The sequence below is a fragment of the Squalius cephalus genome (genome assembly GCF_949319135.1).
Source record: "Squalius cephalus genome assembly, chromosome: 5".
In the NCBI taxonomy this organism is placed as follows: Eukaryota; Metazoa; Chordata; class Actinopteri; order Cypriniformes; family Leuciscidae; genus Squalius; species Squalius cephalus.
The window spans coordinates 27,231,770-27,249,852 of record NC_137126.1 but is presented as its reverse complement, the minus strand read 5'-3'; the positions used below and the strand labels follow the sequence as shown (position 1 = coordinate 27,249,852).

The 18,083-nt window shown below is 39.8% G+C and overlaps 2 protein-coding genes across 4 annotated transcripts in view; one reads left to right on the top strand and one right to left on the bottom strand.

Moving 5' to 3' along the window:
• The window catches only part of nyap1 (neuronal tyrosine phosphorylated phosphoinositide-3-kinase adaptor 1), a 39,269-nt gene extending 37,825 nt beyond the window's left edge, over window positions 1-1,444 (bottom strand). The window contains exon 1 of the mRNA XM_079871603.1: window positions 713-1,444. The gene's annotated coding sequence lies outside the window, so the exon portion shown is untranslated. The remainder of the gene's footprint in view (window positions 1-712) is intronic.
• Window positions 1,445-8,656: 7,212 nt separating this feature from the next.
• Window positions 8,657-18,053, top strand: mogat3b (monoacylglycerol O-acyltransferase 3b). Of its 3 annotated transcripts, none has more exons than XM_079871600.1 (8): window positions 8,657-9,124; window positions 11,721-11,810; window positions 11,968-12,075; window positions 14,753-14,823; window positions 14,958-15,162; window positions 15,247-15,421; window positions 16,477-16,661; window positions 16,774-18,053. In XM_079871600.1, exons 1-8 carry the CDS (start codon window positions 9,109-9,111, stop codon window positions 16,926-16,928), a joined length of 1,005 nt encoding a protein of 334 aa, XP_079727726.1. In that variant the 5' UTR covers window positions 8,657-9,108; the 3' UTR covers window positions 16,929-18,053. The 3 variants fall into 3 exon arrangements, with proteins under 3 accessions (XP_079727726.1, XP_079727725.1, XP_079727727.1); XM_079871599.1 differs by having other exon boundaries at window positions 8,660-9,124; window positions 11,715-11,810; XM_079871601.1 differs by having other exon boundaries at window positions 8,662-9,058; window positions 11,715-11,810.
• Window positions 18,054-18,083: the final 30 nt, after the last annotated feature.

Here is an 18,083-nt window from a genome sequence, read left to right as displayed (position 1 = left end):
CTCGCCGGTACAACAGACCAGGTTACACGACTCGTCACCAAAGTCTATGAATGACAAAAATAGAAAAAAGAAAAAGAAAAAAAGACAAATGCATCGTGTATGCTTTTAAATAATGACAGAATTGGTATAATATCTCATAAATCATCCGTTAACGGTTCGTTCCCTACGTAGCGAACTCTAAAACTCTCGCGCGCACTCTGACTCTACCTGAAGACGCTCCTCCAGACGCGTCACTTTTATACGCTCAAATGATCACAAACCCGCTACCTTTACACCTTACTCTTTTTACACTGTTTAGGGACTCTGTCGGGTTTTGTGAAGGAAATATCGACGGTGCAAGCACAAGTCAACCATGACATATTTTTCGTTTTAAAAATTACGAACAGTCGCAATAGCGAACAAAATACACGGCTGATTTTACTGACAACTGTTTTCATGGACAAGCTTTTTGTCTTGAGAAATACTACAACGCATGGATTAGGTAGTCAACGAAAAAAATATTTATAGGCTATATTGACAAACACGGTAGCCTAATAGGTGGTTGGTCAATTCCTCTGTGGGAGATCGCATGCTAGCCTTTCCTACATGTTTGTAATTATATTTCCACACACAAGTCAATACCAATTGAGGTCGAATTTCGTCAAAATGTGTATGATTTAAACATCCGCTTTCAATGTACAGAGAAAAAATGGTGCAAAATAGACTGACTTACATAAATGGCGTGAAGTCGAATTGCAGAGGACAAGTAGTAAAATCAGACAACAACAAATCCACGCCGGTCTGCTGACGATGACATTGCCCTCTTTATAGAGGAAAGACGGAGGTGACAGTAATTTCCAGACGTGTCATAAAAGATTAGATGAAAAAAAATGTATATATTCGGGGAGTCCGACCATCAGTGCGCTGACGGCTGGCTGCTTTTTGTAAACAACATCCTCATCCCCATTCACCCTCCGCGCGGAGCACGATGAGAAAGCGCTTCGCTATCCATGGTGCAGTTCACTGCGACGTTAGAGAGAAAAAACAAAACATCCGTTCAAAGCAGGCCCATAGAACCATTCACAAATACAGTCTGGTAGTGCCTCACTATAACCCCGAGACGACTTCACGTTAATGAATGCAGAGTCCATACACAGATAAACAGATATGTCGGCGGTGGCGGCGCACTTCGCGCTGATATTAATAATCCTGTTTTAGTGCTCGTCGGTCAACGGAGAAGCAGATGCCGAGCTACTGACTCCGTTCTGATGCGCGCCTCGTTCTCCAAAAATGACGTTGTATCATGCTGCTGTTTTTGCGAAGGGTCGACATTTTCTGCCCTCACCATAATAAATATAAATTCCACCGACTGTTGTTATGCCGTTGTTACGTTTATGCCTGCCCTTGCCTCCACCTTTCTGACAGCTGATTCGACGAACGTATTTACAATTGTGTCCACGTTCGCTGTGTGCAGACGTATAGTCTGTCAGCGCGACAACATTTAAGTAATTGCTTAATATTTCATTATTGTTTATACAAAATTCTTAGGTGCTAAATTCATATAGGATAAACACAAGTGTATAGTGAAAAGAAAGATATCTTTCTTTTCACTATACACTTGTGTTTATCCTATATGAATTTAGCACCTAAGCATTTTGGTATAGCCTATCGCAGATACTGTCAGATCATAAAATCCAGGTAACAGGGAACGTTTCAACTTTCACTAATGTTTTGCAAAGGTTAAATGTAAATGTTAGCCTAATATAAAACGTTATTTAAATACCATTTATAGAACGTTCTTACATTAGGCTATAACATGCGTTCTCATGATGTTGTAAGAAACGTTCTGACCAACGTATTTCGGAACGTTTTTATAATTATGTTTACTTGATGGACGTTCTCATAACGTTAAGAGAAAACATTCTGAAACAACATTTTCTGAACATCCTTATAATGTAATTTGTATTTGTTTGTAATGTTATCCTTTTTGGACTATTACAAATAGGCTAAATGTTTTAAGAATGTTAAAAGTAAAAAAAATAAGGTCAGGATAATGTTGTAACATTATCGTATCATTTTAAATACAACAAGAAAACCGGACAATGACATTGTAACATTTTAGAAAAATTGCAAATCATTGTTCCCACAACGTTTTTAGAACATAAATTTGTTAGCTGGGCAATCACCTAATTCACCTGAACATGTTCAGGTACGTTACAGCACTCATCCACAGAATCACCTAGCCATCAGACCATCCATCAACAGCAAGAACAACTCATTATTGATGACAGTCCTATTTTTCCATAAATTTTCCATAGGCATTCTTTTTTCTCTCACTCCATCCCCACACTTCCATCACTTTATTATTAGATGCACCTCTCCTTTGTGTGCTATATCCATGGCTAGTGAGAAAACATTGTGATTTGAGCAAGAGATAAGCGATGAAGGAGAAATGTGAAAAGTAGGACTTGAAGACATGAAAACAAAAGATAAAAATAACAGTGAAGTACTCACACTTCAGGATGGCAGACAGTCATCGTGTCATCACACATTTAATTAGCGCAGCTCATGCGCAAACGGCATGAGACTGCATCACAGGAATAGTCGGATAGCAATATAGGCCTAACCATTGATCAGTAATGAATCACACTTTGCTTTTGCACATAAGAACTTGCACTGAAAAAAGCATGTGCTGCTGAGTAATGAGTAAAGCTTTGTGAACACTATTGGTGTCATGTTTGGTAATCTAGATTGTTTCTCATAATCTATGACTGGGTTCAAACAAAAAGACTAGAAATTTTCTTGAGTAACGGAGGCCAGCAAGTACAGCTGTCCGGGAAAACCTCACTCCAGCTCGGAGCGGTGTAAGTACCGGAGGGGTTACACTCGGTCCTAATCTGGTGAGGCCCTGCAGCTCACTGACTGAACAGATGGTGAGTTGTGAAAACACAGGTGTAAATCATGAAAAAGTATGATATACAGTATAGTCAATAAATAACTAGAAATATACCTGATGTGTATATATGAATATGATAAGATGGATATAGACAATAGGACAACAGACAAGACAACAGTACACTTGTAAATTCACTTGGTTGGAAATATTTTTGTAGTGGATATGTAATGGGTCATACCTCAGATGACTGCTCAATTTAAAGGCAGCATGAAACGGAAGTTGTGATAAGTCTTTTCTTCCCTGTTGTGACGCACATCCAAGTGAAATGGCTTCTTGAACATGAAAAAAGTAGGGCAAAACTTGATTTTGACCATTGGGAATTGATTTGATGGTTGTGACTGGCTACAGCTGTGATGTCATGTGAGTGACAGGTTGATCCCTCCCTCATGCCAGTAAACACATCATCAGAAAATAGAAGAGATGTTTCTGCAAGAGGAAGGGGAAACATATTGAGATCAAAGATTACAAGGCACATGAATTTTAAACAAAAATTATGATGTGCATTGGATAAATACTTTATAATAAATACTGCAATATTCCATAAAAATCAAGGATTGTCCATTTTGATTTTGTGGTGACTTTTCAATTTTTATTTCATGATATGTTTGTGATGAGGTTCAAGGTTGGAAGGAAGAAGAGGGCTCATATCCGGTCTCTCGATGCCAATTACTGCAACAAGACACAGGTGTTCATCATTTGCACTTGACCTATACTTACTTGTCTCCTTTCTCTCTCTCCTGTTACAGACTTTGCTGAACCACGCCCCCCTTGCCACATACCCCCACCGCCCAACTCAGGTCAGGGAGCCATCCGGCCTGCAGCCTTTATCTGGGTGAAAGCCTGCTGGTACTGCTCCGTCCACTGGACCGGACCTGGTGCTTCCTTTTTAGTGAGGTCAGTCAGCGGGCTGGTGAGGTCCAAATAATTAGGTACAAACCTTCTATAATATCCCGCCAGCCCCAGGAACTGCCTCACCTCCTTTTTGGTCTTGGTCTCGGACAGGTTGCAACTGCTGCCGTCTTATCAATTTGGGGACGCACCAGTCCGTGACCCAAGTGAAAGCCCAGATACCTAACTTCCACAAGCCCAACCGCACACTTTTTCGGGTTGGCTGTTAGTCCAGCCCCTCTCAGCGAACTCAGGATAGCCCGCATGTGCCGTATATGACGCTGGCAGTCATTGCTATAGATGATAATGTCATCCAGATAGGCAGCGGCATATGCAGCATACGGTCGGAGAATTTTGTCCATGAGACGCTGAAAGGTGGCCAGAGTCTTGAACAACCCAAAAGGAAGTGTAACAGATTGGTGTAATCCAAAAGGCATTGTGAAAGCTGTCTTTTCTTTGGATATAGGAGACAAGGGGATCTGCCAATACCCTTTCTTTAAATCCAGCATCGAATAAAATTGAGCAGTACCCAGCCGATCAAACAATTCGTCATCCCGCGCGGCATTGGATATGCATCGAATGTTGATACATCGTTCACCTTGCGATAATCCACGCAGAACCGAACCGAGCTGTTGGGCTCGCCCAATCACTGCTGGATTCCTCTATTACTCCCATGTCTAGCTCTAATTCGCTCTGAACGACCTTTTTTTGTGTTCAGGCAAGCGTTATGGCCGGCTGCGTACTACCACGCCCGGCTCAGTCTTAATGTGGTGCTGGATAAGGTCCATTCGACCAGGCAGGAACAAGAACACATCGGCAAATTCTGCTTGTAAATTGGCCACATCAGTGAGCTGGGAGGGTGAGAGGTGATCTCCTCCTGGGGTCAGCGTGAGAGATTGCCTTTTTGTGTTCGCTTCTGGCCAGAGATCCTCCTCTCCGCTCACCACCGTTACCAGCATCACTGACTCCGCCTCCCTCCACTGTTTAAGGAGGTTGAGATGGTAAATCTGATTTGCCCCGTTCCTGTCTGTTCGTATTACCTCATCATTGAGATCCCCGACTCACCGTGTGACCTCAAAGGGTCCTTGCCACTTCGCGAGTAATTTAGAGCTAGAAGTTGGGAGCAATACAAGCACTTTATCTCCCGGTGCAAATTCAAGTAGTCTAGTTCCCTTGTTGTATAGCCGGCTCTGTTTGTCCTGAGCCTGTAACAAATTCTCCATAGAGAGCTGCCCCAAAGTGTGGAGTTTTGTTCTCAGGTCCAGTACATATTGAATTTCGTTCTTACTGTTCGAAGTTCCCTCCTCCCAAGTCTCTCTAAGGACATCTAACACCCCGCGGGGTTGACGCCCATAGAGAAGCTCGAAAGGGGAAAGCCCTGTGGAGGCTTGGGGGACCTCGCGCACAGCGAACAAGAGGGGTTCCAGCCACTTTTTGGCAACCCCAATTTTTGGCGTCTTTCTGAACGAACTTCCGAATCATGGTTTTTAATGTGCGATTAAATCTTTCCACCAGACTGTCTGTTTGTGGGTGATAAACGCTGGTGCGAATAGATTTAATACACAATTATTTGTAAAGTTTGCGAAAAGTCTGTGACATGAACGCCGTGCCTTGATCAGTGAGAATCTCTTTCGGGATTCCCACCCGGGAGATTAACTGAAACAGCGCGCCCGCTCTGCTTTCTGCGGAAATATTGCGTAGTGGCACTGCCTCTGGGTATCACGTTGCATAATCCACCAGGACTAATGCAAAGCAATGCCCCCATGCAGATAGTTCTAATGGGCCGATGAGGTCCATGCCAATTCGTTCAAAGGGGATCTGCATGAGAGGAAGTGGGCACAATGGTGCTTTTGGATTGGCCGGTGGATTCACCAGCTGACGTTCCCGACAAGACGTGCACCACCTGCGCACGTTCTTGTGAATACCCGGCCAGAAAAATCAGGTCATTAGATGATTAAGTGTTGCTGATTGTCCCAAATGCTCGGCCATCGGATTACAATGAGCCGCCTGAAAAAGCATTTCCCGACAGCTTTTTGTTATCAACAATTGAGTTGTATCTTGTTCTGACTGAGTGTCTTGGATCACTCGATACAACTTCTCGATAGTACGGACCTGTTCAAAAGCATTTTTGAGCGTTTCGTCCTGGGACTGTTCCAGGGGAAAATCATCGCGCTCTGTAAGGATTCTCCTTTCAAGAGCGCTCCGTTCCCCTCGCTCATCTCCCATTGGTCCCGGCTCAGCTTCTCCTAGCTGAGCGACCGCCCCCCTTCCCCGCTCCCCCTTCTTCAAAGAGAAATCCGCATATAAATACTCCAATAATACACTAAAATCTGGCCAATTTGTTCCTAAAATTAGCGGATGTCGGAGGTGCGGGTTAACCGCAACGTCTATATTATGCTTTTGACCCCGAAATTGAATAGCCACCGACATTAAGGGGTAGTTCACCACCTCCCCATGCACGCACCATCCTTTAACCATGCTGCTCTTATCCAATGCCTCTGGTTGAATCAGGTTTTGATGAATGGAGCTTTGGTTACATCCTGAATACCCTCCCTTAATACTCACAGGTATCTGGTACAGGCCAGCTTGATCGGGGGCGGCCTGCGGAGCGTCCGGGACCCGGATCAGTGTACCCACCTCCATCACTGGACACCGATCGATAAAATGACCCGGGTCCCCGCAACGCCAACAGGCCGGCCCAGGCCTCCCCGCCGCCCTAGTGGCGGGAAGCGGGTCAAGAAATTACCGTGGAGAGAGCGGAGGAATGGGAGTTGCAGCGGTGTTGCTGGTTGTCAGCCCCACCCCCCTGGGCGATGCTCTGGGACCAGCTGTAGGCTCTGCCACCGGCCCACTCAGCCATCTGCAGCAGGAGTCCCGGAGCTGTTGCGCCATCATGAAGGGTCGGCCGGTTTCTCCGAGGTCCAGCGATCTGAACCTCTGCCGATGTTGTTCTGGGCTCCGGCCAACCCGCTGCAGGATGGTGCATTTCAGATCTTCATAGTCCAGCAGGGCTTGATGGTGTTCCTGATGCAGACTCGCGAGTGATTAGATGACATCCGCAAATGGCGATCCCGACAGAGACTGCATGATGGCTGCGGCGATCTTCTTCCTTCCTGGGTTTCGGCACCAGTGTGATGAGGTTCAAGGTTGGAAGGAAGAAGACGGGGTCGGCGTGACTGTGACTCGTACGTTTTTATTAGGATAACTTCAAAATAACAACAAACAAAAGCCGCGCCCACAGCGCATTCATCGTAGACTCGCTACAGCACTGACAGTAGTTCACAAACAGGCTCTGTCCCTCTTTCCAGCAGGTAATTTCACAATACTCTTTGCCCAGCGATCTTGTTCGAGTCCTCAGTCCTTCTCTCTCTCCCGTTCTCTTTCCAGAGTGGCTTATATCCGGTCTCTCCATGCCACAGGTGTTCGTCATTTGCACTTGACCTACTTATGCACTGCTCGTCTCCTTTCTCTCTCTCCCGTTACAGACTTTGCTGAACCATGCCCCCCTTGCCACAATGTTAAAAGGCAAATCTATAGCAGCAATAACTAATTAGTGAACAACTTTTGAGTCAGATCTTTTTGCCGAATCAGTTAAACTGGCATGCACAAAATTGGTCTAAACAATTTGTTATCAAGACAGACTGAGTCAGATATTAAATGTAACCTATATCAATGTTCAGATGTAATCTAAATGTTGGTTTATATTTAAATGTTCAATGGAAAGATACAAATTATGTCTAATCCAATTATCTATATCCTAAATTCAGGCCTAAATATACATTGAAACTGAAGAAACTGGTTTCGTTGGACACTTTTAAAGTATTTTTAAATGATTTGGAGAAGGAAACATCGGGCTGTAGATGTTTTAGCTAGCTATGTAGTGATATTGAAATTTGATTGGATTTGCTTGTGTGTGTATATGTGTATGTATTGTTGGATGTTTGTTAAACTCAAACGTGCTGTGTCTGTCAGTCTTGGCCAGGACGCTCTTGTAAAAGAGATTCTTAATCTCAATGTGCTTCTTTCCTGGTAAAATAAAGGTTATAATAACATTGCCAACCTTTGATTGACACCAACCAGAGGGGTGAATATAGTTAAAAGAATTGAGCACTTCAACTATTGTCAAAGACAGATGCTTGGCTTGTCCATACAAACCCAGAAGTATACGCGACCCGATGCTGCAAATCTTTGCTTCATGGGCACAGATGACAACTTTTGAACCAGCTACAGCCTGATGATCACTCTGCAACCACAAGAAAATTGTCATGATTTTACATTTTAAGTGCTTTATGAATAGCTATTTCCTAGTATCTCGTTAAGCACACAAGTAAGTAGCTAGAGAGACTGGGTTCTTAATGTTTCACACATGTACATTAATACAATTGGGATTGGACAGGTTGCTTCACAAATTTTAATTCAGTTACTTTGGGAAAATCTCATCAGTCTCAATCTGTCTCTAAAGCCAGGAAAAAAAAAATATGAGTTATTGTATTTAATTAGGCTATTCTTTTTTTCACCCCTGAATGGAACATGACACTAGATAAATGAAAGATATTAAATAAATGAAAGATACTGATGAAAGATATTGATAGCTACATAGCAAAAATATTGATCTATAAGGTAATTAAATATTAATAGTAATATAAAGAGAGAGAAAAACAGGGTTGGACTCGTTACAAAAGAGAGATTACAATACATTTCCTATGAGCTCTTCATGAAGCAACAAGTCGCAAGCACTAAGCAATACTAAGGAACTAAGCAACATCAAATGCAGCGGTAGAGCGCGCGCACACACACAGTCGAGTCGCTCCTCCTACAGCTGTCTGACGCGGCCACGCGCGCGGGGATAGTTCGTTCGTTCAACCAAATCGCGACGCTGGCCGTACCGGGTCGTGAGAAATCTTACGACCCCATGTAGGCTATTATTCGGGCATAAGAGTAGGCGCTTGTGGCGTTTTCGTTGCCTAGGTGTGACAGCAAATAATCAAAATGCTTTCTTCACTGTTTAAGATCGATTCATGTTAAAGCAAATGGTGATTTAAACGGCATTCAGTCATGCGGACGCGGATTCATATGTGGCTGGAGGAGATAAACACTAACTTAGATAGCTAGTCCGGATACTGCCCACATACATTTACAATGACGCGATTAGAAAGCGTATCGCTAGTTATCTGTTTGACCAATTGAACCGATCAAAGTGCGAACAAGAGAAACGCGAGGCTTCAGTCAGAGAAGGTGAGGAAGAGGAATCGTTTGCTACAGGGATCACTAAAATTGACCACTTAATGGGCACAGATAACGGTAGGCTCACGCAAATGTCAGTACTGTAAAATGATTTGACGGGAGAATGATATAACATTTGAAAATTATTTAAAATGCAGCTTTAACCGCAAAGTTTATACGTTATGTAAATCTGGTTAAACATTAGGCCCAAATGTTTAAATATTATCAATTTGTTAGTCTGTCATAACACTAAATGTTGCAAGTAAGTAACGTTAACTTACCTAGCAGCCTCCATATATTTTCCAATTTAAAATAAATCCAACCGCGGATTTGAATTGCTGAAAGGTAATAATGCGGGGTCAGAATGTCAGATTGTCCAAATTAAAAAATATGTGCTTATTGTCATATTACACTGAAACAAGTTTTCAAATGCCACGTTTTCATTAAATACAACTATTTAATCATTAATGAAAGGAATTTTGAGATAACTATATACATTAACAATATGTTGACAATCTGTACAATCTGCTTTGTGATGCTGATAAGCACCATAAAGACAGGTTGCAAAATAGAAAGCCACATGATGAATTAAAGTCCATCAGGATTGGCATTTTTATTTTTAATTATCTAATTAACTGTATAGGCAATGTAATTAACTGTATAGGCAGCATAGTACATTACCCACAAAATACCATCAGGGTAACAGTACAAACACAAACTTAATACAGACATAAACTAAACATAAAATGTCACAAAACATTATAATGTATATAACTGATTAAGACAGAATCAAAAAATCAAAGTGCACAAGTAGATGTAATGAATCACAAGAATTTCTGGAAATTTTTACTATTAAAATGCATCAAGTATTTATATATTATAATTTATAATGATAATTCATACTTAATTTAACAGTACATTTTAATTTATTCTTTAAAAATAATTTTTCACTGTGTCTGGTAAGGCAACTTACAGTTAACCAAGTTCTGAAGTAATATTGTTCCATTCTTTTCCTGTACAAATAGGCTATTGTTTATCATGTAGGCTACATCCAAAGTCTGCATCTTGAATATAAAGATAACACCTATAGGTAAATGTCTAAATCTAAATGTTAAATTTAAATGTAGAACTCAAGATTTGTGTGATATGCTGATTTAGGAACAACATGATGCCACAATGATTCACAAACATCTTGGTTTTGCAAATAAAACATATTTTTAGATATGTTAGATAACAAATATTTAGGACCTTCACCTCAGTTGTCAGAAAACGAAGTGATGGGGTCTTCTTCTCGAATGAGTAACGAATTTTGTGCTCTTGCACACATCCCAGGTGCAACAAAAGGTCCCGGCTCACTGCTGAACTTCAAGTTGCACTTACCAATTGTTGTCAGAAATGAATTATTAAAGGGATAGTTAAATGAAATTGAAATTTATTTAATCAATTCCTCACCCTCAAGTCGTTCCAAACCCATAAGACCTTTGTTCATCTTTGGAACACAAATTAAGATATTTTTGATGAAAGCCGAGATATTTCTGAACTAGCCACAGGCAGCAACGTCATTGCAACTTTCAAGGCCCAGAAAGGTAGTATCAGGAGACTGACACGGAAGAGAAGAGATTGTTAAACAAAGTTGTTATTTTTGTTTGTTTTTTGCAATAAAAGTATTCTCATCACTTTGTAACATTAAGGTTACGCCACTGTAGTCACATGGACTATTTTAACGATATCTTTACTACCTTTCTGGGCCTTGAAAGTTGCAATGATGTTGCTGCCTAGGGCTTGTTCAGAAACCTGAACGGGGGGGGATGTTTCAATCTGAACAATTATGGCTATTAGCTGTAAACTCAAATCAACATCAAGTTAGTAGCTGTGAATAATTATCAAGATCTGTGTAACAAAAGAGCTGCTAGAATCCATTTGAAAGAACTAAACTGTCCTTCTATTAGATTATACAGCCTACTACTATTCATGTAATCATGGTTTCAGTTTTTGGATTCAGTGTGAATATTTTCTTCATGTTCAGTGTAGAAGTTCAGTGTTCATTAAATAAACTCTCATTAACTACACATTCAAAATCACTCACCTTTGAAACCAAGACAAATATCCGACTACAGATACAGGTCACAGCGACATGCCACTAGCGTCTACCGAGACACTAAACCCATAACTACAAAAGGCCTGTAATAGAATATAATGAAATGCATCAAATGTTAGATAACAGAAATTAAACAAAGACATTCACAGGCCATTTTTGTGTCTCCACATTTAAAATATGTGGCATTTCAATGCTAAGTTAAGGTTCATTTCTGATCTTGCTGCCTACTGAACTGTGACTGCCAGATTGCCCAATGAAGGTATTTCACATTGTGTGACAGATTTACAGTGAGTGAATCTGACGGCTGAGGTCTTTGCTGCCTGCACAGGTTCAGGTCAATGGTTCAAATACTGTACTAGCGCCTGCGGTTACACAGATTTTCCTAAACTCAAATGTATTAAAATTTGACAAAATGTTTTTACCACTTGCTTTGGTGAATATCCTGCTCAAATGACACAGTTCAACTGGAGTAGACATGTGATTCAGCAGTTAAAACACTGAACAACCTTAATGTGAGACATTTCATAATGTTTCCTCTTTCTCCTCTCTGTTTTATCCCTTCTTTGTCAGTTTCAGATTTAAAGGGGAAGGAGGCGAAGTCTCAATGGAAGGAGTTTATCGAGGATATCAGTGTTTTACAACTGGTGATTTCATTTCTGTTTTTAGGTGAGACCTGTTGCACGTACACACACACACACAGACAAAAGACTAAGAAAACAAGTTACTTTTGGGTGCTATATGGAGATTTCCATGATGCTTCTCATTGCCTTGTGTGTTGACATTGTAAGATTACTACCAATGCTGTATGTGTGTGTATATGCAGGAGTGTCCTGTGTCCTGTTGATGATCTACTTGATGTTCACCTCTCTGTGGCTCATCCCCATTCTCTACATCTCCTGGCAGATCTATGATTGGCAAACACCTGAGAGAGGTCAACCTATGACTACAACACACAAACACACGTGGATTGTTAAAGGGATAGGTCACCCAAAAATGAAAATTATGTCATCATTTACTTACCCTCATGTCGTTCAAAATAGGGCTGCACGATTAATCGCAATTTACATGAAATCGCACTTAAACCAATTTGGCTTACTGCGATAATTTTTTATGCGCAGCTTGTCGTGAATGTATGGCTCTGTAAACGCTGCTCCATCTGAAAGCACTGTGAGTTTGAGTCACTTATAACGTGCATTTGAAAAATCTTTCCAAACATGAGAAGCATTTGTGAACCTCTTGTCCAACAAAAGACAACATTTAATAACATGCTTTTACTCCAAACTCACTTCATAATGACAGTTGAGCTCATCCTTCTATGAGATGATGTAGCTTCTTACACAGAATAAGGCAGTCGTGTGTTTATTAGTCATGTTTAATCAAAGCGTTTCAATCTTCTGTTTATTCAGCTACAGCGATAGGGATTTACTGGAATGATGTGTGCTATTGCGGGGCTTATTTGGAGTGTCTGCGTGAGAGCGCCCTCTGGCGTTCAGATGGAGCAACATTTACTACCGATCAGCCGTGCTGCACTAACAAGCTGCACATAAAATAATCGCAGCCTTTGCCAAATCGCGTGCAGTTTTATTGCGATTAATTGTGCAGCCCTAAAAACCTGTATGACTTTCTTCTGAGGAAAACAAAAGAAGACATTCTGGGAAATGTCTTAATGTTTTTTTCCCCAAGTCAATGGTCACCAAACCTGTCTGGTTACCAACATTCTTTAGTTCCACAGAAGAAAGAAAGTCAGACAGATTTGGAACAACATGAGGGTGAGCAAATGATCACAGAATTTTCATAGGCAGCAACTAACGATTATTTTGATAATCGCTTAGTTGGACGATTATTTCTTTGATTTCTTTATCCTGTAAATGTAAAGAAAAGTCTGAAAATATTCAATTACATGCTGTTATCCCATTACAGTTACCACTCTCATAAAATACTTGAATTACATGTTGACTTTTAAACCTAATCCTCTGTTTGACGCGCACTGATTCATTAAAGTCTTTGAAATTTAAGACTAAAGAATAAAGAATTTAAAGAGTAAAGAATTTGTAATACTTACAGATAAGGATATAACCGTAAAATGAAAGTTTTGCGCTGATGAAAGATGAAACGCATGACTTGGCAGTTAACATTTATTATTCTTGGGATTCCTGAAAACTCCAAACTTTTACATTTTTCATGAGGAAATGTGTCATTACTTCTTATTGTTCAAATTAATGGAAATTAAGGAAAAGAATGCCTTGATCTTATGTACTTTGATAGAGGATCTTAAACTTGCTGAGAAACCTGCTAGTCTTTTATTTCTTTATTATTTACTTGAATTTTTCTTTTTTCTTTCTATATATTTTCTTTATCTTATGCTATGATGCTCATCTGTTGTCTGATTAAAGTGCCCCTATTATGCTATTTTAAAGTTTCCTAATGTTGTTGGGGAGTCTCCTAAAACATGTTTACATGCATCAAAGGCAAAAAAAACCTGTTTAATTTCCTCATAATATACATTTGCACATCATCACATTTTCAATGACTCTCAAACGACTCGTCAAATGAATCAGTCTCTCTAAATCCCTCCTTTCCGCGAGCTACTCTGCTCTGATTGGCCAGACAGCTTAGTCTGTTGTGATTGGCCTACCGTGTACAGCGCGTCGAAAACAAAACCGCCAATTGCCATAACAACGTCAGCTGTCCTAAGGCTACACCGAAAACTAAACACAGTAACGAACAATGACGTCGATTTTACCATATCAATGCAAGCGCTAGTCCGATGATGAAACATTGGTAGAACTAGTTATTCAACCCGAACCTCCATCGCAAGCACAGCTCGAGCACAACATTTCTCAGTGATGAACACTAACTCAGTTTGAGGTACATTATGAGATGTTAAAAACTGGCTTTACCTTCACATTGTAGAGCACAGCGTCTTCTCGACATGATGCTCTCCAGTATCCACAGGAATCAGCTGCCGGTTTGAGGTTTAAGTTTTCCCTGGTGTCTGCGCGCGCAATAAGTGGGCGGGCGATATTCTAATGTTTCGTCTTGATGTCACAACGAAATGGCTTATGACTCGTTTGAAAATTTAATTGACTCAGAGTCGACTCTGAGACAATAACTAAAAGACAATAACTTTATAATGGAGCACTTTCAGATTTAAAACTTTGCAGGATGTTTTCATTCACTTAGAGCTATGTTACACACTACATGAAAGGTCATTTTCAAAAATCCATAATAGGGGCCCTTAAAAACATTTCATATTGTACCAGGCCAACATAGTTAAACATTACGCTAATGCATCAGCTAGAAGCCTAAAATCAAGAATTCTCATGTTCTGGGCTGCTTGGATCACATACCTTTCCAGCAGCAGCTCACTCCATTCCCTCCACTATTTTTGGACACATTATGTCCATAAAAAGACGCGACTAATCGATAATGACATTCGTTGTTGATGATTTTCATTATCGATTTTTATCGATTAGTTGTTGCAGACCTATAATTTTCCAACTAAGTTCACAGGTTGACCTAAGATCAATTCAATTTTAAATATAAAAGAGCTTCATTGTCTGATAGAATTGAAAAAAAAAAATGCTAATGATTTATATGTCCACTAGGTGGCAGAAGAACAAAGTTTGTGAGAAACTGGGAAGTATGGAGACACTTCCGAGACTATTTTCCAGTGAAGGTAAATAACACAATCATTATACCCAGTTACTGAAAAAAGACATCAGTTGTTCTTCAGCCTCACCTCTTGAATCTTCTTTGTCTCCTACCCTTGCTGTTCTCTCTCTCTCCCTCTTTGACTCGCTATTCCTTCAGCTGGTAAAGACTGCTGAATTAAATCCCAGTAAGAACTATGTTTTGGGTTGTCACCCTCATGGCATCATGTGTGTGGGAGCATTCTCATGCTTCAGCACAGACCGTAACGGATTTGCGGAAACCTTTCCTGGAATACGCTCCACGCTTGCAATCCTGGCTGGACTTTTCCGCCTTCCTCTCTTCAGAGAATATGTTTTGTGTGCAGGTCAGTAAAAAAAAATAGCTACAGCAGAACTCAATGAGAGAGACAAGAAAGCAAAGAGTTTCTCCAACTATTTCTCATTTTCAGGTCTGTTGCCTGTCAGTAAGGAGAGTTTGGATTACTTGCTGAGCCGTACTGGTGTGGGTAACGCTGTGGTCATCATCATTGGTGGGGCAGAGGAATCACTTACCTCGTCTCCAGGAGTAAACACTGTAGTCATGAAACACAGGAAAGGCTTTGTACGACTGGCCCTTAAGCATGGGTGAGAAAGAGAAGAAGATTGAGCACCAGTTTATTGAAATAAAAAGCCCTAGTTTAAACCAGTGGTTCTCAACCAGGGCCTTGGGAAAAACTAGTTTCGTTTAACTATTATCTAATTTCTGACCCCTCTCCCAAATTCTCTAAATCAGTGGTTACCTTTCTGATTCCAATAGCTCCTAAAATGTGTGACTTCAAGGCCGCCCATAGTCAAATATGATATAAAAGACCACCAAGATGTCTGGTGCTTCTGCTGTAATAACAAAGCTGCTCATTTTCAAACTTTTTTATTTACAGAAACTATGAGAGGCAGTTGTATTAAAATTATTATAATTGCATTACATAATTTCAGAATCTTTAATTTTATATATTTATTATATGTTTTATAACCAATTAATTTATATGACTCTTTGGTAATTTGCAATTGCATTTTTAAAATGTATTTATTTTGTCTAAATAGCAACTAATCTACTCTACTCAACTATTCTAATTTATACCCTATAAAATATTCTAGAGCTTGACATAACTAGACAAATTTCTATTCATTATAAAAAATTCCATGACTTTTCCAGGTCTATAAATCATATTTGTGAATTTCCCTCAAGACCATAAGAACCTTGTTTCTTAAATAAAAATGACAGTTATTGAAGGAACAAACTAAAATAAGTACAATGACAGCATACATTTAGCTGAGTATATATTTGCATACATTAGTCTTATTATTGATTAGTCTTATTTTATTCATTTTAAGCTTTGAAAGTTTGCTGACTCCCCTTAGTCGGTCCTGCCCCAGGTTGAGAAACACTGCTCTAAACAGAGGATGGCAATCATTTTAACTAGAAAGACAGGAGATAGAATTTGATTGAAACAGTAATGGAGAAATCATGGAAATCAATTGGTAAAAAAAAAAGTGTGGGAACCCTGGAAATTTCAGCAATAGCAACTTGAAAGGTGAAATAAAATGTACACATATTATAAGCAGCAACTGCCAACTTAATACATACTTTTCACTTTCACGTTTGACTTGACTGCACAATCATTTTTTTGCTGTGTACTCAGGGCTGACCTGGTTCCTGTGTACTCCTTTGGTGAGAACGAGCTGTTCCCGCAGGTGGTTCTGTCTGAGGGCAGTGTGGGTCGACGGCTGCAGGCTCTTTTTAAGCAGATTATGGGGTTTGCTCCTTGTCTCTTCACTGGGGGGCGCTGGCTGCTTCTGCCATTCAGACGTCCTGTCACAACCGTGGGTCAGTTCGAAAGATTTCTCAAATTATTTTTCTGGTTGCGACACTAACCGATCTGTCTGCTGCTGAAACGGTGAACTGTTGTATGATTGCAATGTTCCTTTTTGTCTTCCAGTGGGCCATCCCATTACAGTGCCACAGGTTGACAGTCCATCTCAGGAACAGGTGGATCATTACCACAGTCTATACATGAAGGCTCTGTCTGAACTTTTCCACAGACATAAGACCAGCTGCGGACTGGCAGAAACACACGAGCTGCGCTACATATAGAAATTATGGAAAACACAAAGTTAATGAAACAACTGTCTGGAAAATAATGTGGGACAGATACAAAAAGAGGAACATGTACTTGTTTTTGTACAGATGCCATGTGAATGTTTTAGCTTTTTAGAACTTCTCCAAAATTATGCTCCAAGCACAAAGTGAATTAATGCAATTTGGGCTCTAAATCACAATAATGCTCTATTCATATTGAACCGTATATGTGCCTTAACAGAACACACAGAAAAGAAATCAAATGATTGCTCACCTTCATCACAGTACTTGCATAGTTTTGAAGTTATTCCTGCTGAAACACTAGAAATGTAATATTAGTTTAATGTTTGTGCTCATCATAGATATACAGTACCGTGCAAAAAAATCTTAGGCATGTTAATATAACACTACAGCAAAAGATATAAATATCTTTCATATTAACATATATAAAATATTGGGGGGATATTAACATGCCTAAGACTTTTGCACAGTACTGTATGTATGAAGAGAATTTGGGGGCGGTTATAGTATGGAATTATTACAGTTAAGAATTATTTTAATATCGGATGCATGGAGGATTTTGAAATGTATTTTGATGCTTTTACCTTAAATTCGTCAGTGGCATTTATAATCACAAAGTCTTAAAAGTACCTATCAATTTATGCCAAACGGATCATAAAACCAGCACATTTTTACCACTTCTAGTCATTTATTTGTTTCAGACAACAACATTTTATAACAATAAGATAAACAGTTATGTACATATATTTACATACAAAAGCTTGAAGAATACTTTGCGTTGAATTACAAAACTTCATATACAAATACCATTGTACCTGCTGTAGGTTACTTTAATTATGATAAAAGAAATCCCTGAATAAGCATGTTGTTTTTCATAGAACATGTTTTAGCTTTTGTAGCCATAATGTCTTTTCTTTCTGCCAATTGGGGAGATGTATTCCAAAAACACTTAAATTGCAGTTTCCACTGTCATTCTTTATATATTTAAGAACAAGCCAAAGCTTACTTGCCACAGAATTAACTCTGGTTACAAAACTTCAACAGCTGTTTTTTGTGTGTGTGTGTTTGGCAAATGTTCTATGCATTTCATCTGATTAAATGGACTTTCAATTGAAGTACAGCCTATTTGTTGTACAGTTATTTTAGCAT

Bases quoted from the DNA above. Each gene is read 5' to 3' on its own strand.
- mogat3b (XM_079871599.1), top strand. The intron at 11,811-11,967 runs GTGAGACCTGTT...GTGTATATGCAG, and splicing joins GATTTCATTTCTGTTTTTAG to GAGTGTCCTGTGTCCTGTTG. The intron at 16,662-16,773 runs GTCAGTTCGAAA...TTTGTCTTCCAG, and splicing joins ACGTCCTGTCACAACCGTGG to TGGGCCATCCCATTACAGTG.